Below are 27,171 nucleotides of genomic sequence, written 5' to 3' on the forward strand. Positions count from 1 at the left end.
ATCTGCAAATTGAGCTGACAGAATATTTCAGTTTTAATAGAGATTTTCTCTGTTTTTATTGGGAGAGAGTCTAAGAGTTTCTCTGATAAAATGGACAACTGCTCACTTCTGGGAAACAATGACAACTCACAATCAAGCCTGATAAGAAATCAGAAAAGAAGTGAGTTATTTTGAGCAAAGATGCCAAGAACTAGTAAGGTAGAGATGAGGCTACGCAGAAAGAGTACAAGATGTGTGTGTTTGAAACACAGTGGCCCCAGCTTTAAAACCAAAAGACAGACGTGTCAGTATCAGTACAGGGAGATAAAGCTGTTCACTTTGAGCAGAAAACCAAGAGACTGAGTGATAAAATTAAACCATCCTTAAAGGAAGTGATTAAAATAACCACTACAGAACAGTAAAGTCTAAATCTAGTTTGTTTGTTTTTTCCTTTCCAGTGATATTTGACATTATTGAAAACTTGCATCAGTATTTTCTAAAACTGTAGATCTCTTGGGTTGAGCAATAAAGAAACATGGCAGTGGGTTTTCAAAGAGAGGTGCCATTGTGCAGGAGAGCAAGTCAGTAGCCCACGAAAAGAAATGGAGCTAATGGGGTATGATGTAAGCTACCAGAGGGTTCTCATGAAGTAATTGTGAGTGCTTCATGTTTCAAAGGAAACCCTGGTGGTGCAGTGGTTAAGCATTCAGCTGCTAACCAAAAGGTTGGCAGTTTGGATCCACCGTCTGCTCCTTGGAAACCCTATGGGGCAGTTCTATTCTGTCCTATAGGGTCGCTATGAGTCAGAATCGACTTGACGGCAATAGGTAAATAAAATATAGATTTTTTTTTCACGCATGCTTTCCTAAACTCTCCTGGATTACTAGAGGCATGTGGTATGAATACAGACAAATTATGATAAAAGCCGTACAGGAGCAAGGGGATACCAAAGTCTGGCAAGACACCACATTTTCAGACAATCTATGTCTTCCATTATGAAAACACAATTTTCACCAATAAGAGTAAATGATCACTTGTAGCATTTTGCTAATTATTAAGCCCCTGCCTCTTTTCTTTGCTGGGTGGATATTGAGAGTGTTAGAATAATGCGATAATTCTGCCATTCTAACTACTCTAAATGGAGCTCAGTCTCTGAGTCTGAGCACCACCGTTAATAGAGATGAACAGGTCTTAGAAGTGGCTTAGCACAGAGCCATTCAATACTTTAAAGGTTTCAATGATATAACTGGGATCATTCAGAAGAAAAGGATAAAGGTTTTTCTAAAATATATAATAGTCATCTACATGAATAGTAGTACACAAAGACGAATTTCCACTGATTTTCATTTTCCCTGAGGATAAGCATGGTTTTATATTTAGCTTCAGGAGTATGGATGAGTTATCTGTAAAGGCTTATAATAGGGTCTCATTTTGCATTTAGAAATCTCTAAAGAGAAATGTGAAATTTGTCGTGCCTTTGGTTAGTCTTGGCATGGGAAGGAAGTAAGTAGGTTGACAAGTAATGTTTACTGGAAACTTAGGCACTAGATGCAGAAAGAGACCTGTCCCCAGCCTGGCCATCTTCATAGCAACCTTGTAAGGTGGGTCCTCTGACCCTACTTTACTGAGGAGAGAACTGAAGTGGAAAGAAGTTAAATAATTTTCCCGTGTTTGCTCAACTAAGAGAACTGGAATTAAACTAGGCTTGTTTCATTCCGGAAACCCTGGTGGCATAGTAGTTAAGTGCTATAGCTGCTAACCAAAGGGTTGGCAGTTCAAATCTACCAGATGCCCCTTGGAAACTCTATGGGGCAGTTCTACCCTGTGCTATAGGGTCGCTATGAGTCAGAATTGACTTGATGGCAATGGGTTTGGTTTGTTTTCTGTTTTTTTTTTTTTTTTTTTTTTTGTTTGTTTCATTCAAAAGCTCCTGCTTTTTCTTCTTTCCCAGTCTGCTTCTTTCCATAAATGAGATGATTTGCAGGTGGTTGAAAGGTGATAATTGCACTTACAATTTTCTTTGCTTTCAAGTTTCAGATTTAATACTGCAGTGCCATGGCATAGTATACATACGCCTGTCCTTTCCTGCCTTCCTACGCTGGTCAAAGACGTGGTATAGGGATGGTACAAAGAAACCCCATTACCATTGAGTAGATTCTGACTCATAGCAATGCTATAGGACAGAGTTGAACTGCCCCATAGGGTTTCCAAGGAACAGCTAGTGGATTCAGACTTCTAACCTTTTGGTTAACAGCCTTGCTCTTAACCACTGTGCCACCGTAGAGCCCTTCGCCATGATACCCAAGACCAAGGTAGAAATAGGGAGAGATAGGCAGGGTGCCCAGCTATGTCTGTTCCCCCATCTATGGCTCCAGCCTGACACAAGCCACCAGCTGAAAAGTAACTTGAACCCCCATTTGGTGAAAACACTGCACATTACACTTAGCAACCCATCTGTGGAGAGTGAAATCACTATCCAAAGCCGGGAAGCGGGGAGAGGACGTAGTGAGGAGAGAGATGTTGGATTTGCTGAAAGGAATATTTTTCTGGATTTTTTCTCCCTAAATTGGAGGAACGCTTTGTGAGAGGAGAAAATATTCAAGTAAATATGGTATTGTGGTGAGAGTCTGTAATATGAGCCTTGTGTCTCAAGGGTTGGTTCTTACTCTTATGGCCCCTGGGCAAGAATTAACCCATGCATATCCCAAGTTATACTCTCTCAGGCTTGGTTTGGATCCCAGGCAGAGGGCTTTTTCACTATTCTTCTGCCTCCTTTTCACCTGCCTGTGTGCCACTGCACTAAGGCAAATGCTCTTCCCAGGTACTGTCTGTGTGCACGTCTGTAGGAGGCCAGCTCTAGGGAATAGCCTAGAGCAGAACCAAGTATACATTCGAACATTTGAATTAATCTAACCAGTATCAATAAAGAACAGCCTCAAGTTTCCAGATGTGGTCCAAATCAACCCACTTAGCGAGTGTGAATTGAAGCCCAGGGTTTAATGATTAATTAGCAGAAAGCCAAAGTGATAGCTGTGAAGTTAGCCCCAGTCACTGAAGTCCGAAGCGGTATGTGTATAAGTCATACATTAGAGCTGGGATCCCCGGGCAGTCAAGACTTTCATGAGCTGCAAATGTGGTCAGTGGAAATGAACTCTCAATTCAGCCCGGCAGCACGTGACTTCCTATTTCTGTAAGGTACTTCCAAGAGACTTCCTCTGTAAAAATCAGCTCTAGTCCCAGGAGGTTTCATACAGCGCCTTAGCGAAGTTTACTTCCAACCCGGGACCAAAGTTTTCTCTGAGATGTTATTAGTTTCTTTTCTTTCTCTTTCCTCTGCCATTGCCAGCATGCAAGGATCTTGTGGCTCCTGTCCGTGATCGGAAGCTGAATACACTGGTGCAGATCTCAGTAATCCACCCTGCAGAGCAGAGTCTGACAAGATATTCAAGCACGGAAATTGTGGAGGTGAGCACTCATGCTGTGTGTCTGTGTTACTGACTCTCTCTGTCTGTCTCTAGTTTTTAACAAGCAGCTGAAGTAAGTTAGGTCATGGTCTGTAGCAATGTTATGTGATCATCCTCTGTCATTAAGGAAAGCATACCTGAGATTGTTAAGCATGCATTGGTAACGTACCAGAAAAAACAAATAGGAAGCATTTGCCTGTTACAAAAGGACTTATTTTTCTTCTGTAGGTAGAAAGAAAAGTTGCCACTTTGAATCCCCAAATAGAGCAAGGAATAGAGGCAAAAATAAAACATCAATTTTAAATTAAATGTTATAACTATTTCTTTTGGGGAAAAAAGAAAGTTGTAAAGTTTGTAAAGATGTAAAGTTTTGAACATGTTAAGTGCTTTTACCTTTTTTATTTTTTCCTGTAGTTTTCAGTCTGTGGAAACTGTATTCTGTGCTGTTGGTGTGTGTCTTTTTAACAAACAGCATTTTCCAAAGAAAAGTAGACGATTAATTTGAGAAACTGTAATGTTTCTAGGCAAAGGTGTGAATATTACTTATCAGATGAGTGATTTCCTATTTACATTTATTGTTACTAGTATAACATTCAGATGTGTTAGGAGGAAACTTGTTGTGTTGGATCACATTCAAAAGAGTAAGCGTTTCCCTTTTGATTATTTTGCTCTGATCACATATATTTCACAACCTTAGTGAATGAGAGGTGCTTATTTGAACATCTGGGGCTGAAGAAAGTGCTCTCTGAACTCAAGATTTGCTTGTTTTTCTTAAACTTGTGAGGTGCGTCTGTTTTGAATGAGGAGCTTCTACTAACCAACCCAGACACGGCTTGCTCAGTGCCAACCGCCTGCCTTGATGCAGTTGGTGGAATAAATGATTCAGGCTGAACTTGACTCATTTCTATAATGGGAAATGACCCAGATACTGCATGTAGCCCTGAATCTGCCCTTTGGAAAATTTAGGTTTCAATGCTGGTACAATTCGTAGTTAATGCTGCAGTTGAGTTAACAAAAATAGTCCTATTCATATGAAAAAACCTTGCCTAAAATTGCAAAATTGTTAATTCATTTTATATGAATAAGATTTTCAAGTATTATTCCAAGGGAAATATTTTTTTTTAAATATTGCCTAACACTTAGAAGCTATTTATTTTGCTACAGTTCAGAATCTTATATTTGTACATATATTGCTATTTTTGACTTTTATTCACTGCCTGTTTCAGAGTCTGATGCAGTGCTGAGCAAAAAGTAGTATTTGTTGAATAAAGGAATGAATGAATGAATGAATAGCTCGGGCTTTCAGAAACGTCCATAGGCAACTGGTTTGTAGAATTCTAGCAGACGTTCCTATGATATCCACAATATATATATTTATGTATATAAATAAAATTTAATGTTGAATGTCAGCTCTCTAAAAATGAATTCTGAGGCATTGAAGTATCCTGTGCACTGCATTCTAAACCAGAAATTTAATAGCCCCAAATCCATCCTATTTAGAGTTTCTTTCATTAGTTTTCAAGTTGGTCTGGGAAGAAATCACATCTGACCATCTAAAAACAAATGGACACTATCAGAGCATGACTTTCAAATTCAATCATGATAGAATGGAAATAAATGGACAACATAAGATTACCAATAGCCCTGTATGAGAAAATATCTTCATTTTAATTTGATCAGTCAATAGCTTAGATTATTTGCATAAATTACAGATTGTATCCATTCGATGTATTCTAAATGGACGACAACAGACTCCTAAGAAGAGTTCTGCCATATAATGAAAATAAATTGGTTTTCAAGACACGCTATTAGCAGCTCTGACAACGGTGCAGGGCCATTTCCTATCAATGGCTACATCAGTAGTTTGGGGCCCAGGGCCCTGTTGTTACCCGTGAGCATCATTTATTTGGCAATGCAGATCTCTCTTCTAATAGAACTATTTCCTAGAAAAATAAACAGGCACAGACACACTCTGCGTGCTCATGTGTCACTGCATGCTGCCGACGGCAGTTGCTGCCTTATTGAATCAAAGCTGTCTGCTTGTGGTGTTACAGGGAACAAGAGACCCACTGTTCCTGACTGGTGTCACATTCCCATCTGAGTACCCCATCTATGAAGAGACCAAAATAAAACTAACAGTCTATGATGTCAAGGATAAGTCCCATGACACTGTAAGTACTTGTACTTATTTCTCTCTTTGGGAAAAGAAGTTATGTTTTTCCAAACTATTGAATTAGTGTTATAACTGGTTTTTCTCCAAGAGGGTATTTGGCTGTGGTTATGCTTATCTTATGTTTATCATTTGCTATGTATTTCAAAATCATTTGGCTTAGTGCCAAATTAGCAATTGGTTAGGGGCGAAAGCTTTCAGAACAGATTTTTCTCTTTTTCAGGAAGGCTGGCTTGATCTCTAGATTTACGTTTGTTTTAAGCTGAAGGAGTAATATTGTGGACAGAAAGCAAGTGGAATAGATTAAATAATGTTTCAAAACTTTCTAGATATTGTAATTATTCTAACATAAGACATGAACAAAGTGCTTAACTCTCACAATTTGCTGTTTTTCATATTGTGGAGAAAGAAACTCCCTCTGTTCTTCCTGACACTCTTTCTGGCACCAAAGCAAATAGAGGAGGTAACTGGAAGCCCTTATCAGGAGCTTTAAGTGGCCTGTTTACAAGAAGGCCATGTAAAGGCCTAAAGGTCCTTTATCCTGGCTTCTTCAATGTTTCTGCTTGGTCTCAATTTTCCTTCACTTGAACCATACCTCTGGGTTAAACACTTAAATACCCAGGAGGTCTCCCTAGAAGCCACTTGTAAACTCCTGGGGAGAAGAAAATGCTGTTGGGAAGGAATTGAGAAGGGGAGGTAGCCCTTTTCCTTTAAATCGCTCCAATTAGTGTGCGGTTTTTGTCTGTTTTCAAGGCAAGGCGAGCTAGGGGCATCCCAACGGTCAATAGCGAAACCTGAGGCGGTGTTCAGTGACAGATTCTGAAGTAGAGTTATGAAAATTTTTAATAAAGATTTTATTTAGGAGTAAACCAAATTGCTGCAGCGAGAAAGCCTGGCATTCAAATGGAGATACCAAACACTTTGATTTGGGAAAGACAGTAGTCTCCTTATATAAGAGGCTTTGAGGAAGTTAGTTGGGAAAAAGGAATAGGTTCTGGTAAGTTGTCATTTAAGCAATGGCGGTTCCTTTTGAAGCAGGGCAAATTTGTGATTGGGCCACGCATCCTTTCTTTTGTTTGTAATAGACACAAGGTTTTTGGCTTTGCTATGATCAAGTTTCCAGAGAATTTGAGTTTGGAAAATAGCTGTTAAGCCAAGTTTTTAGGTGGAAGCACCTGGGGCTGGTCTAAACTGAGTATGGTCATTTCTGGTTGATAAAAGGAAACCTTCAATCTAGGTGGGCGGAAAGGTTCTCTAGTATGTTCTGGATGCAGCTAAGGGGTGCTGCCAGACCTCGACAATCACGCAGTGCCTCATCTAGGAGAAGTGTAGCTTTATACTCTCCCCTCACTTAGGCATCTCTGTCTTGCTCATGATTCTTTCTCTGCTCTCCATTCTTTTTCATAAATCATATAACACAGACAGAGGAAATTTATATTCAGTTTGGTGGTGGAGTAGAGAAAAAAATCTTAATGTATTGAAGTGATTTCTACTCGTCTTAGTCCTAGAAAAATTCAATTCTTTAAAATTACAGAACAAATACCCAATTAAATGCACAGTCTATATGTGGAAAAGAAACCATTATGGCAGTCTGGTATAGTTTTTAAGAACGTAGACTGTAGAGTGAGCCAGACTGTTTCCTGTCCCACTTACTATCTCTGCAGCTCTGGGTGAGTTAATTCTATGCATCTAGGTCCTCATAATATGTGCCTTCTGGGATTGTAGTGAGGACTAAAGGAGTTAATTGTTGTAAATGTTTAGAAGACTAACTGCTACAGAGTAATTAATAAGTTGCTGTTGCTATTGTTGTTGCTGCTGTTGTTTTGGTTATTGCTCATTGTTGTTGTTAGTTGCCCTCAAGTCCGCTCCAACTCAGGGTGACCTTACCTATATAACAGAACAAAATGTTGCTTTGTCTTGCACCGTCTTCATGATCTTTGATATGTTTGAATCCATCGTTGCAGCTATTGTGCAGTGCCTTCCAACCTAGGGGGGTCATCTTCTAGCACTATATCAGACAATACTCTGTTGTGATCTATGAGGTTTTCATTAGATGATTTTCAGAAGTAGATCACCAGGTCTTTCTTCCTAGTCTATCTTAGTCTAGAAGCTTTGCTAAAATCCATCTACCATGTGTGACCCTGCTAGTATTTGAAATGCAGGTGGCATAGCTTCCAGCAACACACAAGCCACCACAATATGACAAACTGAGTCTCATACCCTCATAAATAATAAAAATCAAATAAGGAAATATTAATAAAAATATTTTTCTGTATTTACTAACTTTTTTTTTTTTCTCAAGTTGTCCTACATTTGTTATTTCTGATTTCTTTGAGGAAGAATGGATGATGAAAACATTTTGAATAAGCGACAAAAAATTGGGGATAAAATTGACAACTAAAATGTATTTATTTGGGAGTTTTGTCTTTTTCTTTCCATTTTCCCTTGACTTCTGAGGTAACATGGAAAAGGAGTGGACTGTGACTGTGGTTGTCCAGACCAGACTTGATTAACTATACACAAAGCCCATGACACCCGGCTCACCCACTGCATCCTTTTTTATTTTTCTGCCTTCTGCCAGAGTAGAGAGAGAAATGGTGGGAAAGGGGAAAGAATCGTAAAGTGGAGAGATATGATTCAGATGGGTGAGAGGGGTGATACAACTACACAGAGAAGTAATCAACAGAGAAATGATCGAGATGACAAGGAAAGTAAAGCAGAAGTGATGGAGTTTTATGTTCTTCAAAGTACATGATTAAATTTAATCTTCGTAAAAACCCAAGGCATAGACAGGACAGAATGGAGAGGAGTCAGACTCATAGAAAGACTATGCTACAGAAATGAAAATGTAGCCCCAAATCTCTTGTATTTTTTTAAGTACTTAGAAATATCAAAATTATAAATATTAAATACCGAGGGTGTTACCACCTCCTTCAATCTCCTTCGTTCAAAATGTGTATGTATATTAATGCTCTAGGAATAAAACAATCAGTTTACTCATTAATTGTGCTTTTTGTTGGTTTCTATTCTGGAAACTAATTATTTGGGATCTTTTAAAGATTTTCTTCCTTGATCAGAGGTGTTATCACATAAAAGTATTGGATAAACTAGAATCCCTGCTGTGAAATAAAACTTGTTAAATGTGAACACACTTAAAGGCAACCAGCTTTCATTTACTAAGTTCTGTTAATTAAGGTATAACCTCTTCCTTAAAATAACTAACAATTAGCTCTGGTGATGGAAGTGTAAATAGAAACACAGTTCATTAATACGCTAATAGTCCCCACAGACACGTAGTTATTATCTTGGCACATTTTCTCTAATGAGTTTTTTTTGTTTTTTGTTTTGGAGGAGGGGAACAAGTGGTTTAAAGTATGGTTTATAATTATGAGCACTTAACAACCTAAATGTTTTAGGATCACAGTGCTTCTAAGGCATAAAGCTGAGATTATTAATATTTATATGTTTCAGAAAATTACTATGTGTATGTATTTAAAAGTCATTTAAATATTTGGTCCAGGGAAACCATTGATCATGTGAGGCTGACGCAGGGCAATCAGATCTTCTATGCTGGCTGAATATCAATTAATTGAGCAAGACGAATAAGTTGTTTGGTTTTTCCTACTGAATTGATCATTACTTGGGTTTATCCAGTCATTTAAATTGGGTACATTGCCTTTTCATATCCATTTACATTCATATTAGTGTTAGATGTTCTTAAAGTGAAATGATTACCTTTCATCTGTGCCCTTGATCTAGCTCTTATCTCATTAACTACTTGTTGTTCTTGTTCTCCTCTACAAAACTGGACCTAAGATTGATTATCTTGCTTAGTAGCTGCAGCAGAAATGCAATTAATCATTGTAACAAGTGAGAAGCATCTAACTATTGATTCAGAATGACTAGTATTTCCTCCTACTTCATCCTTTGTCCTTACCGTTCATTGCAGTCAGTTTCCCTCTATGGCCAGGAGTAGATAATGCTTGGCAGATGGAGAGTGGCATATGAGAGTGGGCTTGGGTTATTGTTAGGATTAGAATGATCTTTTTATTATTTACCTCATCAGGGAGAAATTATCTATTTTCTCAGAATTGACTACTCTAACCTCTAGCTATTTGATGAAGACTTAAACTTGAAATTGAAGCCCATGGTGGGGGATGAAAGTCCAACTTCTAACAGTGAAGTTGATGTCTTCTAGATATATCCTGGCTGTATGCCCCCATTTTAAAACTACCGGAAATTGAAGCAACATCGTCAAAAGGGTCTTCAGCACATCACTGACAATGCTCAGCTCTAAGAAGTCAAGGCGAGACTCTCAATCTTTTGTATGTTTCAGCAGAAACTTCAGATCAAAGAGAAATTTTGGAAGGCAAAGAACATCACCATCAAAACTTTCTCTCTCTCCCCTTCCTTGCAACTGCTGCTTTAGAAAATTCCAAACGAGGCTCTTTCAACACCAAGCTGAGGGTATCCATCAAACCTATACACATATGATTAAGCCACAAAATTATTTTTGCTCATGATTGAAATCTGAGTTTCTGTACTATTTTGCAGCAGTGCACATTGACCCCATTTCTTTTGCTCTAAAGGTTAAAAAAAAAAAATGTTTACTGTATCCTCAACTTGTTAGGTGTTCAGATTATGGGATAGTTCTATATCCAGTAGACACTTAGCATTCTTCAGGTGAGGATATACATTCTAAGATACAAGATACAAGTTACTAGTAACCCTCCATTTGTACCTTTCAGAAAAGCGACCTTAGCAATATTAGGTGTAAATCTGTTGCATCAAGTGCATTATAGCCCAAGGCAGTTTAGTTCCTTAGACAGAAGTGTTCAATTCACTTGTTATACTTTTCAATGGAAACTAAAAGAAGTTTGCATTTAGTTTGCCTTGACTTCTCTTAATTTTCTACATTGGCTTCTTAGAAGTTTAAGTTTAATATACCCTTTGAGTTATACTTTTTCGAGCTTCCCTTCCTCTCTATCTGGAAGATATGGTGTTACATCTGGAAGATACATACAGTGGATAAGGAAAAAGACATTTAGCTTACTGATCACTAAGTATGTGCCAAGCTTTACATTTAGTTTTGTATGGTTTCTTCTTTAATCTCCAGAAAACTCCTTTGAGGGAACTATTATGATGTTCATTTTAAAAAAGAAATTGAGATTCAAAGAACACAAGCAGGGCAAGTCAGAGGAGTATTTTTTTCCAGGCTATGTGATGGTATACACATTATTGATAGGCTTTTCCCTCACTTCCACCTCCTAAATATATTTTTACTTCAACTAATACTTTAAAAGCATTCTTCATTTGGAGCTTACAAACTGATTAATTAAGAACAAAAAGTCATTATTCAAATATAGGAAAAAGCCCATGGCCAAATTTATTAAGCACTTAAATTAAGCATACATAAATAATATAACTAATTGCAGATGTCCAAATAAATTTTATAATGAAGATTTGAAATTTAATGGCCAACTATTGTTGATAAAAATATAGCTATTACTACCTGTTACAAATGACTAAATTTTTGTCTCATCCTTTTTCTTTTGTTTCTCTGGCCTCATTTTTGCCTTTCTTATGTGCCCTACAAGTTCCTCTCAACCTACCACATTTTTACACATATAACATATGCCTTCTATGTTTCTTTGCCAACCACAAACTACCCCCTCCATGAGGTATTTTCATAAGCACCTTGTCTTAGTTATCCAGTGCTACTGTAACAGAAATACCACAAGTGAATGCCTTCAACAAACAGAAGTCTATTCTCCCACAGTCCAGGAGACTAGAAATCCAGACTCTGGATGTCAGCTCCAGGGGAAGGCTTTCTCTCTCTGTCAGCTCTGGAGGAAGGTCCTTGTGATGCCTTGGTCTTACCTTGGTCTGGGAGCATCTCAGCGCAGGAACCTCAGGTCCAAAGGCCATGCTCTGCTCCTGGCACTGCTTTCTTGGTGGTATGAGGTCTCCCATGTCTCTCTGCTCACTTTCTTCTTTCATGTCTCAAAAGAGACTGGCTTAAAATGCTATCTAATCTTGTCAATTTCATCAATATAACTGCCACTAATCCATCTTATTACATCATAGTGATAGGATTTACAACACATGGGGAAATCACATCAGATGACAAAATGGTACACAATCACACAGTACTGGGAATCATGACCTAGCCAAGTTGACAGATATTTTTGGGGCACACAATTCAATCCATGACACCCTTCTATGCCAATTTTTTTTACGTTGATGTAAAAAAATTAACATAGTGCATTTACGAAAATACCTTGCAGAGGAGGGCACAGTTAGTAAACAAAGGTAGAAGGCACATGTTATTTGCATAAAAATACTGTAATCATTCATCTAGCTTTGCCTTTTGGAATGTGCCTATGCTGTGACATAATTTGCAGAGGGGTGAGTGGGCTACAAATTCCATATTGTAGTATCTCGGGGTTCTAAAATGTTGCTACCTTTCATAACTAAATTCACTTTCTTTCTGCTTGTTGGCAAGACTGGCATACATTTACCAAGAGCATAGTTCTTTTTCGTTGAGGTATAATTTATATACAATTTCTTTTTCATTGAAGTATAACTTACATACAAGTAAATGGACAGGTCTTAAGTGTTCAGTTTGATGAGTTTTACGGTTGCATATACCCATGTGACCAGCACCCAACACAAAATATAGAATATTTCCATCATGCCAGAAAGTTTCCTTATGCCTCTTTCCAGTCAATTGCCCCCTTACCCACCATGAGACCCTGAGAAAACTACATTCTCATGTCCATCAACATAGATATTTTTGCTTGTTGAAACTTATATGAATGAAATTATATAGTATGTACTTTTTTGTATCTGACTTCTTTTACTCAACATAATATTTCCTATTTCTTTTTTTTATTGTACTTTAGATGAAGGTTTACACAGCAAATTAGTTTCTCATTAAACAATTAATACACATATTGTTTTGTGACATTGGTTGCCAACCCCATGACATGTCAACATTCTCCCCTTCTCGACCTTGGGTTCCCCATTACCAGCTTTCCTGTCCACTCCTGCCTTCTCATATTTTCCCTCTGGGGTAGTGTGCCCATTTATTCTTGTTTTGTTTTATGGGATGGGCCTGTCTAATTTTTGGCTGAAAGGTAAACCTCAGGAGTGACTTCAGTACTAAGTTAAAAGGGTGTCCAGGGGCCATACTCTCAGGATTTCTCCAGTCTCTGTCAGACCAGCAAGTCTGGTCTTTTTTTGTGAGTTAGAATTTTGTTCTACATTTTTCTCCAGCTCTGTCCAGGACCCTCTATCGTGACCCCTGCCAGAGCAGTCGGTGGTGTAGTCAGGCACCATCTAGTTGTGCTGGACTCAGTCTGGTGGAGGCTGTGGTAGTTGTGGTCCATTAGTCTTTTGAACTAATCTTTCCTTGTGTCTTTGGTTTTCTTCATTCTCCCTTGCTCCAGATGGGTAAGACCAGTGGAGTATCTTAGATGGCTACTCACAAGCTTTAAGACCCCAGATGCTACTCACTAAAGTAGGATATAGAACATTTTCTTTGTAAACTATGTTATGCCAGTTGAGCTAGATGTCCTCCAAGACCATGGTCCCCAGCCCTCACCCCAGTAATTTGCTCCCTCAGGGAGTTTGGATGTGTCTATGAAGCTTCCATGTCCTTGCCTTGGTCAAGTTGTGCTGATTTCCCCAGTATTGTGTACCGTCTTACCCTTCATCATCAATGTAATGTTTTTGAGATTCATTCATGTTGCTGCATGAATCCATTCCTTTTTATAGCTGAGTACCATTCCATTGTAGTACTATACCGCAATTTGTTTATTCATTCTGTTAATCAATAGGCATTTAGATTGCTTTTGACAATGATGAAAAAAGCTTCTTTGAACTTTTGTATACAAGTCCTTGTGTGGACATATGTTTTTATTCTCTTGGGTAAATACCAAGGAGTATAATTGTTATGTCATAGGGTAGATGCATGTTTAACTTTCTAAGAAACTACCAAGTTTCCACAGTTAGTGTACAATTTCTTACTCCCATTAGTATGCATGAGAGTTCCAGTTACCCCATCAACATTTGGTATTGTCAGTCTTTTTCATTTAGCTAGTCTATTGAATATGAAATAGTATCTTATTATAGCTCTAATTTTTATTTTTCTGATGAAAAATTATGTACTTACTGACCATCCATGTAGCTTTTTTTTTTTTTAATAAAGTGCCCGTTCAAGGCTTTTGCCCATTTAAAAAATGTGGTTATTTCCTTTATATATCTAATAATACTTTATACATTTTGGGTAAAATTACTTTTTTCAAATATATGTGCTTCAAAATTTTCCATCTTTGGCTTGCCTAATCATTTTTTTTAATGATCTATTTTGTTGATTATAAATTTTTAATTTTGATGAAGCATTTATTGAATTTTTCATTGATGGTTAGCAATTTTTGTACCCTAAGTAATCTTCCTACCTAATGTCTTGAAGATATTCTCCAGTGTTTTCCTTCAAAACATTTTATGGTTCTAGCCTTTACATTTACATCTAGGGATCCATCTTAAACTAATTTTTGTGATAAGAATGAGGTAGGGGTCAAAGTTTTTTTTTTTTTTCCCCTCCTATACAGATATCTAGTTATTCCAACTCATTTGTTAATAATACTTTTTTCTCTATTCAATTCATTTAGTGTCTTGGCCAGAAAATCAATTGTCTGTATATAAGTGGGTCTATTTCTGGACACTTTATTCTTTTCCATTGATCTGTTTGTCTAGCCTTATTACAATAACATGTTTACTATAGTTTTATAGTAAATCCTGAAACCAGGTAGTTTAAATCCTCCATCTTTATTTTTTCGATCAAGATTTTTTTTTTTTTTTTTGAGAAGAGGCTATTCTAGATATTTTGTCTTTTCATAAAAGATTTAGAATAGCTTTTCAATTTGTTTCAAAAGCCTGTTGAGATTTTGATTGAGATTGTGTTGAATCAATAGATCAGTTTGGAGAGAATGAACATCTTAACACTATGGAGTATATTATCTGTAAATATGGTAGGCACATTATGCTATTTATATAGGCATTCTTTACATTTTCATCAGCAATGTGTTTTAGTGTTCAGTTTGCCAGTCAGTATTTTTTTTTTAGATTTATTTCTAGGTATTTGATTTTTTTATGCTAACATAAATGGTATTTTTAAAATTATAGTTTTCAGTTGCTATTTGCTAGAACATAGAAATGATTTTAATTTTTGTATATTGACCTTGTGTCCTGCAGGGTTGCTAAAGTCACATACTAGTTCTAGAAGTTGTTTTTTTTCCCCCTGAACACAAAGAGGTTTGTAAATACACAATCATGCCATCTACAAATAATGAAAAATTTATGTCTTTATTTCTGCGTTTTATTGCACTGGCTAGATAAGACTTTCAGTACAGTGTTGATAGAAGTGGTGATGGTGCAAATTCTGCTTTTATTCTCAGTCTTATGAGAAAAGTGTTCAGTATTTCACCATTAAATATCATGTTAACTGTAGGTTTTGCATAGATGCCTTTTATCAAATTGAGACTTTGCATTCTATCCTCAATTTTCTGTGACTTTTTACCATGAATGTTGTTGAATTTTGTCAAATGATTTTTTCCATCTATTGTGATGATTAAATGTTTTTTATCTCTATTCTGTTAATATGGTGAATGATGTGGATGAAAGAGTGAATAACTGAGTGGCTACAGATGGCTAAAAACCAAAAAAATAAACAAACCCTTTGCTGTTGTGTCGTTTCTGACTCATAACAACCCTATAGGACAGAGTAGAACTGCCCCATAGGGCTTTCAAGGAGCAGCTGGTGGATTTGAACTGCCATGCTTTTGGTTAGCAGCCTGATTTCTTAACCACTGCACCACCAGGGCTCCCTGCATGCCTAGATGTACTGATATAAAAACAGAGGAAGATTGTAGCTATGAGCGTGTCTGTGTTAATTCCCTTCTAGGCTCTTCTTTGTCATGCTGCCAGCTGCCCATCATCTCCTTTCTGGTCCATTTCTTTTTGCTCTGGCGTGTTCTTGGTATAGCCCAAGGGTGTCTCATGAAGTGTAGTGTAAAGACCATTTTTTTTAATTATCTTTTTTTTTTTTTGGCAGTGTCTGAACTCAGGTGTCTAAGGAGCCCTAAGTAAATACCTTTCTTCTACGTAGTTCTCATCATTTTCATTTGTAAAATGAAGGGGGTGAATTATCCTAAATTCCCCTAACACTAAGTGTAGTAATTATGACTTCTTCCTTACCCATCTGTCTTACTCATCAGTGCTGCTATAACAGAAATACCGCAAATGGATGGCTTTAACAAAGAGAAGTTTATTTCCTCACGGTAAAGTAGGCTAAAAGTCCAAATTCGGGGCATCAGCTCCAGGGAAAGCCTTTTTCTTTCTGACGGCCTTCTCATCAGTGTTACCCCGACTAGGAGCTTCTCCATGCAGGGACCCTGGGTCCAAAGGACACGTTCTGCTCCTGTCATCGCTTTCTCAGTGGTATGAGGTCCCCACTCCCCTCCTCTGCTCACTTCTCTCTTTTGTATCTCAAGAGATTGCCTCAGGACACAATCCAGTCTTGTAGATTGAGACCTGCCTCACTAACAGAACTGCCGCCCATCCTGCCTCATTAACATAGAGGCAGGATTTACAACATGGGAATATCACACAATACCGGGAATCGTGGCCTAGCCAAACTGATACACACATTTTTGGGAGGACCTCATACCACCAAGACAGCAGTGCCAGGAGCAGAGCGTGTCCCTTGGACCCAGGGTCCCTGCACAGAGAAGCTCCTAGTCCAGGGGAACATGGATGAGAAGGCCGACAGAGAGAGAAAGCCTTCCCCTGGAGCTGATGCCCCGAATTTGGACGTTTAGCCTACTTTACCGTGAGGAAATAAACTTCTCTTTGTTAAAGCCATCCACTTGTGGTATTTCTGTTACAGCAGCACTAGATGACTAAGACATCATCTGAAGTCATAATTTTCATGACAGCCTTGTTTGCTTTTCTACTCCTTCCTTCAAGGTTCTGTGCATTAGGGATTAGGGCTAGGGAAATGTTAAGAGGTTTGTGCACATTGGAAAATTTAGATCAGAAAATAAATAAGTTTGGGTTGTATGTGGACAAAAGTACATTGGGGACATTTCTGCATACCCAGATAACCTTAATTACTTACATGTCTGTTTCCTCTTTTTCTTCCTCCCCATTCTTATTCTCTGGTAATCACTAATTTTCTTTTGCCTTGATGGATTTACCTATTCTAGATATTTTATATAATTGGGATCATACAATATTAGTCATTCTGTGTTTGGCTTCTTTCACTCAGCATAATGTTTTCAAGCTTCATCCAGGTGGTGGCATGTATCAGAACTTCATTATTCTTTATGGCTGAATAATATTCCATTGTATGTATATACCACACTTTATTCATTCATCTGTTGATGGACACTTGGGTGATTTCCATATTTTGGCGATTGTGAATAATGCTACAATGAACACTTCTATACATGTATCTGTCTGAGTTACTGCTTTCAATTCTTTTGAGCATATATCTAGGAGTGGACTTGCTGGGCTATGTGGTAGCTCTGTGTTTAACTTTTTTAGGAATCACCAAATGGTTTTCTGTAGTGACTGCACCATTTTACGTTCACACCAGCAATGTATGAGAGTTCGGATTTCTCCACATGCTTGCCAACACTTGTTATTTTCTGGGTTTTTTTTTTTTGTTTGTTTGTTATAATAGCCATCCTAGTGGGGGTGAAGTGGTATCTCATTGTTGTTTTGGTCTGCATTTTCCTAGTGACTAATGATGTTGGGAGGAGCCCTGGTGGCACAGTGGCTAAGCTGCTATTCGGAAGGTTGGCTGTTCGAACCCACCAGCAGCTCCATCAGAGAAAGATGTGGCAGTCTGCTTCCGTAAAGATTTCAGCCTTGGAAACCCTACGGGGCAGTTCCACTTTGTCCTATAGGGTTGCTAGGAGTCAGAATTGACTTGATGGCAACAAGTATTTTTTTTTTTTTGGTTTTAATGATATTGAGTGTTTTTTTGTTTTGTTTTAATGTCTACCTTTTTCTTGACTCCTTCCATAGAGGGAAGAGTATTCACTGATATCTCTTCACTTTCCACAGGAAGATAATGATGTTTGAATGGAGAAAGACTAGACTCCTTGAGAGTGAAATAAGAAAATAAATGTACTCATGAAACAAAACAAGTATCTTAAAAAAGATTATGGCCATGGCTGAGTGGCTGCTTGACCATGTGGTAGCCACATCCTTATTTCGTGGAGACCAGCAAAACTGTAGTTTCAGTAATGTTATTAACCCTTTACAGTCTACTAATATGTGAGTTATAGAAAAAGTGTTTATTGTAAAGAACAATGCCTGAAATTAATGTTCTTTTTTTTCCCTATTAAAATAGAAATGTTTAAGTAGAGACGATTTCTATTCTCTTTTTAAAACTGGGCAATTTTATCATTACTAGCCCTGGTGACGCAGTGGTTAAGGGTTTGGCTGCTAACCAAAAGGTCAGCAGTTTGAATCCACCACCTGCTTCTTGAAAACCCTAGAGGCAGTTCTACTCTGTCCTATAGGGGCGCTATGGGTCAGAATCGACTCGATGGCAGTGGTTTTTTTTTTTTTTTTTTTTTGGTTTAATCATATACATAGAGAAGCATCCTCTACCCTGAGTTTCCTAATGGAATACTTACTGAGCCTGACCTCCATCTACACTCAAGATTTTTTTTTTCCTCTTGACAGTTTTTGAGCAGTAAGCAGTTTTATTATATGTTTAAGGATGAGAAGAATGGTTGGGGGAGCTGTAGGGTAGTGATGGTTTGAGCCTGGTATATGCACAAATTAGGATTTAATAACACCTCTCTAAATCTAATTTGGTGGGTGTCTGTTGGAAAGATTTTAGGAAGCTACCCTGAAGGGAAGTCATCATAAGGGAATAGAGAAATTAAGCAATTAGGCTTGTCACATGAACACAGACTAGATGAGGAGTGTTTAGTGTGAGCCCAGGCAGCCCTTTTGGGTACTGTACTAAAAATCTCTGTGATTCATTTGTACCCAAGCAATATGTCTTTGGTGCTTATGTAGACAAATGTAACACCCTAGTCATAGGTGGGGAAATAGAAAGCTATTTTCAATCTATGAAGTTCTAGATAATTTATGAAGACTAGATGAATTTAATACCCAAAACTGATGAATGTTTATAAAAAAAAGCTATAATCAAATTGTAATTAAGAATATAAGTGCAAAAAAAATTATAAATGAAATAGTATTCAGTAGAATTTACCTATGTAGCAAAAGAAATATATGCTCTGACCAAGAAGAGTTTCTTTCAGGAAAGCAAGATTGGCTCAATATCAGTTCATCCATCAATATAATCCATTTTGTTCATAATTTTTTTGTTAGTAACTGAAAGAGAAAACTCATTTCATTAGGTCAATAGCTGAAGAGACATCTGATGAAATCCAGTGGCCACACTAATAACGAAAATATAAATAGATTTTATCATAGAAATATAATAAAAATATATCCAATAATATAAATATTCCAAACAATGAAAAACTAAAACCCTTCCAAGAAGAAACCAGGTTAACCACTATCATCATTATTATCCACATTTTCTTGGAGGCTATAGCAAATATAGGAGTCCTGGTGGTACAGTGGTTGAAGTGCTTGGCTCCTAACCAACCAAAAGGTCAGTGGTTCAAACCCATCGGCCACTCAGTGGGAAAAAGATGTGGCAGTCTGCTTCTGTAAAGATCTATAGCCTTGGAAACCCTATGGGGCAGTTCTACTCTGTCACAGGGGATCACTGGAAGTCAAAAATTGATTCAATGGCACCTAACAACAGCATAGAGAATATGAGAAAATGATACTACTTGTGTCAAATTTGGAAGGCAGGAAACAAAACTATTTATTGATATGATTAATATATGCAGAAAACCCAAGGGAGTTTAATAAATGAAGACATAATAAGATAATCTATAAATCTTTGGTTACAATGTAAGTATATTTAAAAATCGGTAACTAAAAAAATCAATAGCTTCTCTCTTTTATAGAGTTAACTACCTAGAAAAGTTTAAAATATTATTGAAGAATATAAAATAAAATCTGCAAAACTAGGAAAGCATACTTACATTGAGAAAAGCATCTAAATATCATAAAATATAAATTCTTCCAAGATCAATTTATAATTTAATGCCAAATAAAATCTCAAAAACTTTTGGGGGAGGAGGGACACAGGCAGTCCCTGGGTTATGAAAATCCGACTTAGGGACAACTCATACCTGCCCTTTAATGTTATGTAATTTGTCCTCAGTTTGAAACAATTGAACCAATGCCTACTTGCAACAAATTCTTCTTCACAGTCACCTTCACTTGCTGCACGTGCAGCTTTTAAATCATTGAAAAGGCTTCATGTCTTGTACTAATGTAAGGCTAAATCAAAACCATTTGCACCTGTTCTGACTTAACTACAAATTCAACTTAAAGACAAACTTAAATGGATCTAGTTCGTAACTCGGGGGCTGCTTGTATTGGGAATTGAAAAACAACTTGATATGTTTAAGAGAATTAAGTTATTTTACAGTTTACAGAAAAAAAAAAAAATCAATGTCCAGAAATATCCAAGGACATTTCTAAAAATAATAGAAGGAACTTGCCTGATTGAGTATGAAAACAGAACATAAAGGCACAGCAATTGAACCTAAATGGTTTATTGTAGGAATGGACAAACAGAAAAATGAAATCGAATAAAGAATCCAGAAGCAGATCCCAGGATACATGATAGTTAACTGTATAATCTAGATGGTATTGATTAAGTATGTAAAGAATGGATTATTTAATTAAAAATGATGGTAAAACTGGCTATTGATCTAGAAGAAAATGATATTATAGATTCATTATATTCCATGTATAAAAATATTATATGTCGTAAATTAAAAATTAAATGTAAAAAGTTAAATTATATTAAAACTCTTGCATGAAGATCTGTCTAAGAGATTATCTAGGGGCAAGTGGCATATTCTTAAGAATGGAAGTCCAGAACAGGCTGCTATATAGCTATAAGAAAATCTAAACATTTTATATGGGAATAAATGACATACATAATACAGAAAAACTAGATTTGGAAAATTATTTGCAATTCATAGATTAATACAGAAAAACTAGATTTGGACAATTATTCACAATTCATAAATAAGTGAGTTAATTCCTATAATGCACAAAGGCCTCTTCCAAGGGTCCAGAAAATGAGCATAGATAAGAAGAGGTGGCGCTCAGAAAAATCAATCCAATGACCAAAAAAATGTGCAAAAAAAAGTTCTTTCTTTTTCTTGGAAACACAAAGTTAAAATAACAATATGATTATCAATTTTTACTTAAAGACTGGCTAAAATTTTGAAGACCATTGCTGGGAGGGATGTAGGAAAAAGAATTGATTGAATGTAAATTTTTTGCAGCATTTTTAGGAAACAATCTTCCAGATCTATTGAAATGAAAAACAATTGTATATTTTGATTCAGCAGTATTACTCATAGTTACCAGTCTTGGAGAAGTAAAACACCAATACTTGAGGATATATGGAAAAAGATGTTTGAGCATCACCCATAATGCTGAAAAATTGGAAACAGAGTGAATGCCTATCAATAGTGAAATTTGTGAATAAATCCTGAAGCATTAAAAAAGAAGGATGCAATTAATTGGAACTCTAAAAGTAGACTTGGAAGAATATCCAGGTAGCACAGCAGTCTCTGGATTAGGAATGTCCTACTTAAGGAAAACCTGTACTTGCTCTTTAATGTTAAGTAAATTTGCCTTCCCTTTGAAAGGATTGAACCAACCCTGTACTCACAACAACTTCTTCATCACAATCACCTTCACTTGCTTTAGGAGCAGCTTTTAAATCATTGAAAAGTCTTTGAACCTTTTCTTGCACTAATGTAAGGCTAAATAAGAACCATACGCACCTGTTTCAACTTACCTACAAATTCTTAAAGGCACACTCAGGAAGGGATCTCGTTCATAACTGGGGGATTGCCGGTATTGCATAATTGGGAAAAGCAAGATTCAGAAAAGGATGTGTAATATAATTCTACTTTTTAAAATCTGATAGTGAAAATAACCTATACATACATAGACATATATGTATGTGCATATTTAGACTTATATAATACACAATTGTATACGACTATTATGAGCATGTAGAAAAATGTGGGAGGTACATACAGTGCTTGAATGGGGGAGGAGGGGAGCTGATAGGAGGGAAGACAAAAAAAAGAAAAGAAAAAAGAGATCATGAAAGAAAATAAAAATACAGTAAAATAATCATGTTAATAGAGTTTCTGAAAAATTTCCTTATTTTTAATAAAATGTCACTTAAAAAGATGAGTCTTACTCCCTTTGTTGTTGTTGTTGGGTACCATCAATTCAATTCCGACTCATAGTGACCTCAGGGTGACAGAGTGGAACTGTCCCATAAGGTTTTATTAGTTCTAATCTTTAGGGAAGCAGATGGCCAGGTCTTTCTCCTGCTGAGCTTGCTGGGTAGGTTTGACCTGCCAACCTTTTGGTTAGCAGCCTATTGCTTAACTGTAGTGCCGCTAGAGTTCCTTTACTTCCACACAAAATGCTTCATTGTTGAACAGATTGAGAGTCCTGAGAGGAGTGTCATTTTGCATCCTGAAGATTCAGTACATTAGGGCTGTCAACAGTGCCTAATGGGAGGGTCTACTGTAAACAAGTGGCAGCCTGGGGAGATGCGGGTGGCTGTGGGGTAAGGCCGTCAGTGTCTAGTGAGATCACTGCCAGTGATCACTTGTAGGGAATGAGGGCAGATGCTGAAGATATCACTGAAGCAGGTCAGAGCAGGGGAGGATGAAATGGCAACCATTTGCATTAGTTAATGAGGCCCCAGGGGAGCTCCCTGAAACAACTGAGGGGTGGGGGAGTTCGTAGGGAACTCTAGGATCTGCAATAGCAAGTGGAATCATGATCTTGTGAACAGTAAGAGTCAGTAAACTGGATAACTCATACTTCAAAGTAGATCTAGTGTCATTTAGGGGGCAGTATTAGGAGCCCTGGTGGCGCAGTGGTTAAGAGCTACAGCTGCTAACCAAAAGATTGGCAGTTCGAATCCACCAGATGCTCCTTGGAAACTCTACAGGACAGCTCTACTCTGTCCTACAGGGTCACCATGAGTTGAAATTGACTTGATGGCAATGGTTTTGGTGGTTCAGTAGTAGAATTTTTGCCTTCCATATGGGAGACCTGCTTTCAATTCCTAGCCAATGAACCTCATGCTCAGCTACCACCTGTCTGTCTGTCGCTCTGATGCTGAACAGGTTTCAGTGGAGCTTCCAGACGAAGATGGACAAGAAAGATGGACTAGACTAAGAAAGACCTGGTGATCTACTTCCAAAACTCAGCCGATGAAAACCCTGTGGATCACAATGATCTGATCCATAACCGATCATGGGAAAGGCACAGACAGCACTTGGCAGCATTTTGTTCTGTAGTGCCTGGGATCAGCATGAGTCAGGGGCTAACTAGATGGTAGCTAATAACAACAAGGGTCGTTTATCCTTTTAAATGCTAACGCCAATCAAATGACCTGATAACTGACTGCTGAGAATTCTGAGTGAAACTCCAAGCTTGAACTGACACAGAGTTTATTTCTGCTTAAAGTTATTTCCCTCAGCTCTGGGATATTTACTTCATTCTTACAGTTTTCAAGTCCTCTGCAGTTCTCACCATTTGCCCAGTGGCTTAGGCCTTTTGTGCCTGGCTGGCCAGCTCTGCCTCTGTCTTGTTTGCATGGTAGTGTTCTTGGCACAGCTGTAAGTGCAGGTGGAAGCTTAGGGAACATTATCTGATGGTGATGATCTTGTAAAAGACCAACGTGGGCCCCGAAGACACGTGTCTTGTATTCGTTTCCCGTTACCTCTTGGTTTTTTTGCAAAGCTGAAACACGATGTGTTACCAAAACATTTCTTCTGATTAGAAAGGAGCAAACTCTAGTTATTTAAAAGATTAGCCTGCTTCAGCTAGGAATAGATTTTAATTACCATACATTTATATATGGTGCACAGTGAGAACAAAAGGAAATTATAAAGAAACATAGGCTTTCCTTGGAGTCACTTGAATGGAATGATAATTACAGCTAGGTTCAGTCTGGTATTTAAATTCATGCAAAAATTATTTTTAAACACACTGAGAAAAGTTGTGTGTACCAAGGCAGAAGGTGATGTCACATTCTCAGAAATGTTAAGGGACGTCTGTTTCCACATCACAAAGACTTTCTTCTCATCTTGCCATGAGCCAGGTTACTTAGGTTTCATGGCAATAAGTCAAGCTGTCTTTTAAGATGTGCTCACTGAGGATGGAGCGAAATTCTGAGGTGGCAGCTGTTCCTTATATCATGTCCTAAGGAATTCAGTGTGTGAATTCACAAAAGATATTGATCTTTCAAACAAAATTGGGTAGTACTTTTTAGTGATAGAGAAAGCAGATTTTGGAAGGCATCGCTAAATTGTATTTGTTTAAAAAGATGTGGGGTCTACAGTGATATTTAAAATTTTATACAATTTACTAATTTTTTTTTCAAACTACCATTTTAGGTTTTTGAAGAGGGCAGTGATAGTCATGTGAGTATGTTGGAATGTGTGAAAGTAGTTTCCCAAGAAAACATCAAGTGGATAGGATTTAAGTACTATAAACAAGAACGCCTCCCCCCACCACCACTCCGGGAATTTGAAACATATGTTATAGTTATGGCATTTGCTTTTCATTCCTGAATTTGAGGCATAGTTGAAATGTGCATAGCATCTTGCTCTGGCCTCAGAGCAACAAATCAACTAGGCTTCATATTAGAAACTGCAGATAGATACTTTTGAATACGCACGTGTATATACACAATTTTAGATATGAGCATGCATATTGGATAATATAAACTGGTATATATGTGTGCAGTAAATAAGGTTATACTTTAAATTTCAGACCCAAGTTCATTTGTAGCTTAAAAAAAGTAAAAAATGTCAAAAATATCTTTATATTTAAATGTTCATTATTCAAGGAAATTTTCTTCTCACTCCGAAGAGAACCTAGTTAGGATTAAAGGAAAAACAGATCTGTCCGATTCTGTTTTATTGCCTTCCCCATTCTCCTTTCCCCAGCACACACGTACAGTTTGTAGAATACGTAGTTGCTTCCCCTTGACATTAGTTCCTTTGACTTTGAACTTGCAGTCTAAATCAGCTGAGAAAAGAGAATACAAACTGAAGATGAACTATTATAACAGACCATAAGAAGCCTTTGGAAACGCCACCAGTGAGTGCTAGAACAAGGTTCCTGAATGCCGTTATGGGGAAATCGGGTACACATAGTGTTAGAAACAACTGTAGCAAGGAGATTTTCAAACTTGGGGTCAAAGATACAAGTCTTTTTCCCCTCACGGATTCCTTCTCAATTGTGATACCACATCAGGAGTAAGGAACATACAGTTAAGAGCCAAAAGCCCTAGACTCAGATCTCCTACTTAATAGTTGTTTGACTTTGGACAAGTTATCTTTTTTGAGATTCGGTTTCCCCAGTTCTATAATGGAAACTGCAATACCTACCCTGCCCACCGTTGTTGTTAGTTGTTCTTGAGTCAGCTCCAGTTCATGGACGACTTACGTATGCTGTGTTGATTGGTCCTGTACTACCTTCATGATCGTTGGTATTCTCAAGTCCATTACTGCAACTATTGTGTATTTTGAATGCCTTCCAAGCTAAAGGGCTCATCTTTCAGCACTACATCGGACAATATTCTGTTGTGATTGATAGAGTTTTCACTGACTACCTTTTGGAAGTAGATCTCCAGGTCTTTCTTCCTAGTCTATCTTAGTCTGGAAGCTCTGCTGAAACCTACCCACCTGGGTGACAGGCAGGTGGTGGCCCTGCCCACTCTTGGCAGTATGATAACATGTAAAAGTGCTTTGGAAACTGAAAATTCAATAGAAATGCATGCACCATCTTTATTTCCTGCACATATTATTCTTGCACTCAGGAGTTTCTTTCCTGAGTCACACTGTATTTCTGAGAGAGTGGGTTAATGGTATCAGACTCCACTAGCCTGACCATGTTCCTGGTGTATCAGTCGGGCTGGGTATCTCATCTGTGTTCTTGTCAGGTGATTCACTGCTTGGTACTGAATCTATGCTGGTGCACCAGAGCTGTTTCAGTTTAAAACAGGGACAGAGATGAATACAAACCTATTTCCTCTGTCTTTATGTTAATATTTCATTACTCTGATGCTCTGCATTCTGATGTTCCAGCATTCATTTCCTGAATGAGTATTTCTTTCCAAAAGGCGAGAAAAACTGCAAAAGATGACTAAGCATGCCCACACTTTCCATGGTAATAGAGTCATTTTGATACCTGGTTCTCATCTTCTGACTTGAGTTGCAAATAGCAGTGTGTCTGTGGGTCTGTGTTCTGAAACAACACATGAGAAAGAATTAGAGAGAGAGAAAAAAAAAACCCTCTTCCTTCAGATTCACTTTTCAGATCATGCTGATATCTGTTGGGCTGACCAGCAGGTCGCCTTGCCCTTGTTTTGCACTCTTCCAGCTCCAAGTCATCATCCAGTTTGATATGTGAGACATCTTTCAATCTGCCCCAAATGAAAGCCTTTTGCAGAATTCTTTAACCTTGGAGATGCCGGAAGGTAAAAGCAGTGAATAAAGAAATATTTTCTACCCTCCTCACAATCTTACTTCATTTTCTTTCTAACAATATTTGTTACAACAAAGATTAGCAGAATATATTTCTCCTCTAGCTTGACCTCATGACATTCAGAATGCTTAACTAGGTTAAGATTGTTTGAAGGAACTTTTGAGACTATAAAACCAAAACCAAACCCCCTGCCATCAAGTCAACTCCCAACTTACAGCGACCCTGTAGGACAGAGTAGAACTGCCCCATAGGGTTTCCAAGGCTGTAATTTTTACGGAAGCAGACTGCCACATCTTTCTCCTGTGGAGCAGTTGGTGGATTCAAACCGCTGATCTTTTGCTTAGCAGCTGAGTGCTTAACCACTGCACCGTCACAGCTCCTTTTGGGGACTATGCTCATTGCTGTTGAGTCAATACTGACTACAGAGTAGAACTGCCCCATAGGGTTTCCAAGGACAGCTGGTGGATTCGAACTGCCAGCCTTTTGGTTAGCAGCCGTAGCTCACTGTAGCTCTTAGCCACTGCACCACCAGGGTTTCTTTGGGGCTATGGCCACTTGAAAATTGTGAGAATTTTGTTTTCCTTCTATGGGGAAAATGATTTGACCAGTTAGACTTCTTAAAAACATCAAAGATAAAATAGAAGTAAAGGCTTAACTGTCATTAATTCGTTAAACCTGAGACCAGAGCACAAGTGATGTTACCAGATGGCAGATTAAAGGGTATGATAATCTTGCCTTATACATATCACTTCACCCTTTAAAGTGGTGCTGATTCAACTGGGGCATCACAAAATATAATTCAGAAATATTACATAAAACTTCATCATT

At 37.7% G+C, this 27,171-nt stretch overlaps 1 protein-coding gene across 10 annotated transcripts in view; it reads left to right on the plus strand.

Annotated features, from left to right (window-relative positions):
• INPP4B (inositol polyphosphate-4-phosphatase type II B) overlaps nt 1–27,171 on the plus strand; it is a 961,283-nt gene that overhangs the window by 509,442 nt on the left and 424,670 nt on the right. For all 10 annotated transcript variants that reach the window (XM_023739719.1, XM_023739717.1, XM_023739718.1 and 7 more), the window contains 2 exons: nt 3,326–3,444; nt 5,498–5,614. In XM_023739719.1, coding sequence (XP_023595487.1) covers nt 3,326–3,444; nt 5,498–5,614 — 236 coding nt within the window. The remainder of the gene's footprint in view (nt 1–3,325; nt 3,445–5,497; nt 5,615–27,171) is intronic.

The sequence above is a fragment of the Trichechus manatus genome, unplaced genomic scaffold (genome assembly GCF_000243295.1).
Source record: "Trichechus manatus latirostris isolate Lorelei unplaced genomic scaffold, TriManLat1.0 scaffold00139, whole genome shotgun sequence".
Taxonomy (NCBI): Eukaryota; Metazoa; Chordata; class Mammalia; order Sirenia; family Trichechidae; genus Trichechus; species Trichechus manatus.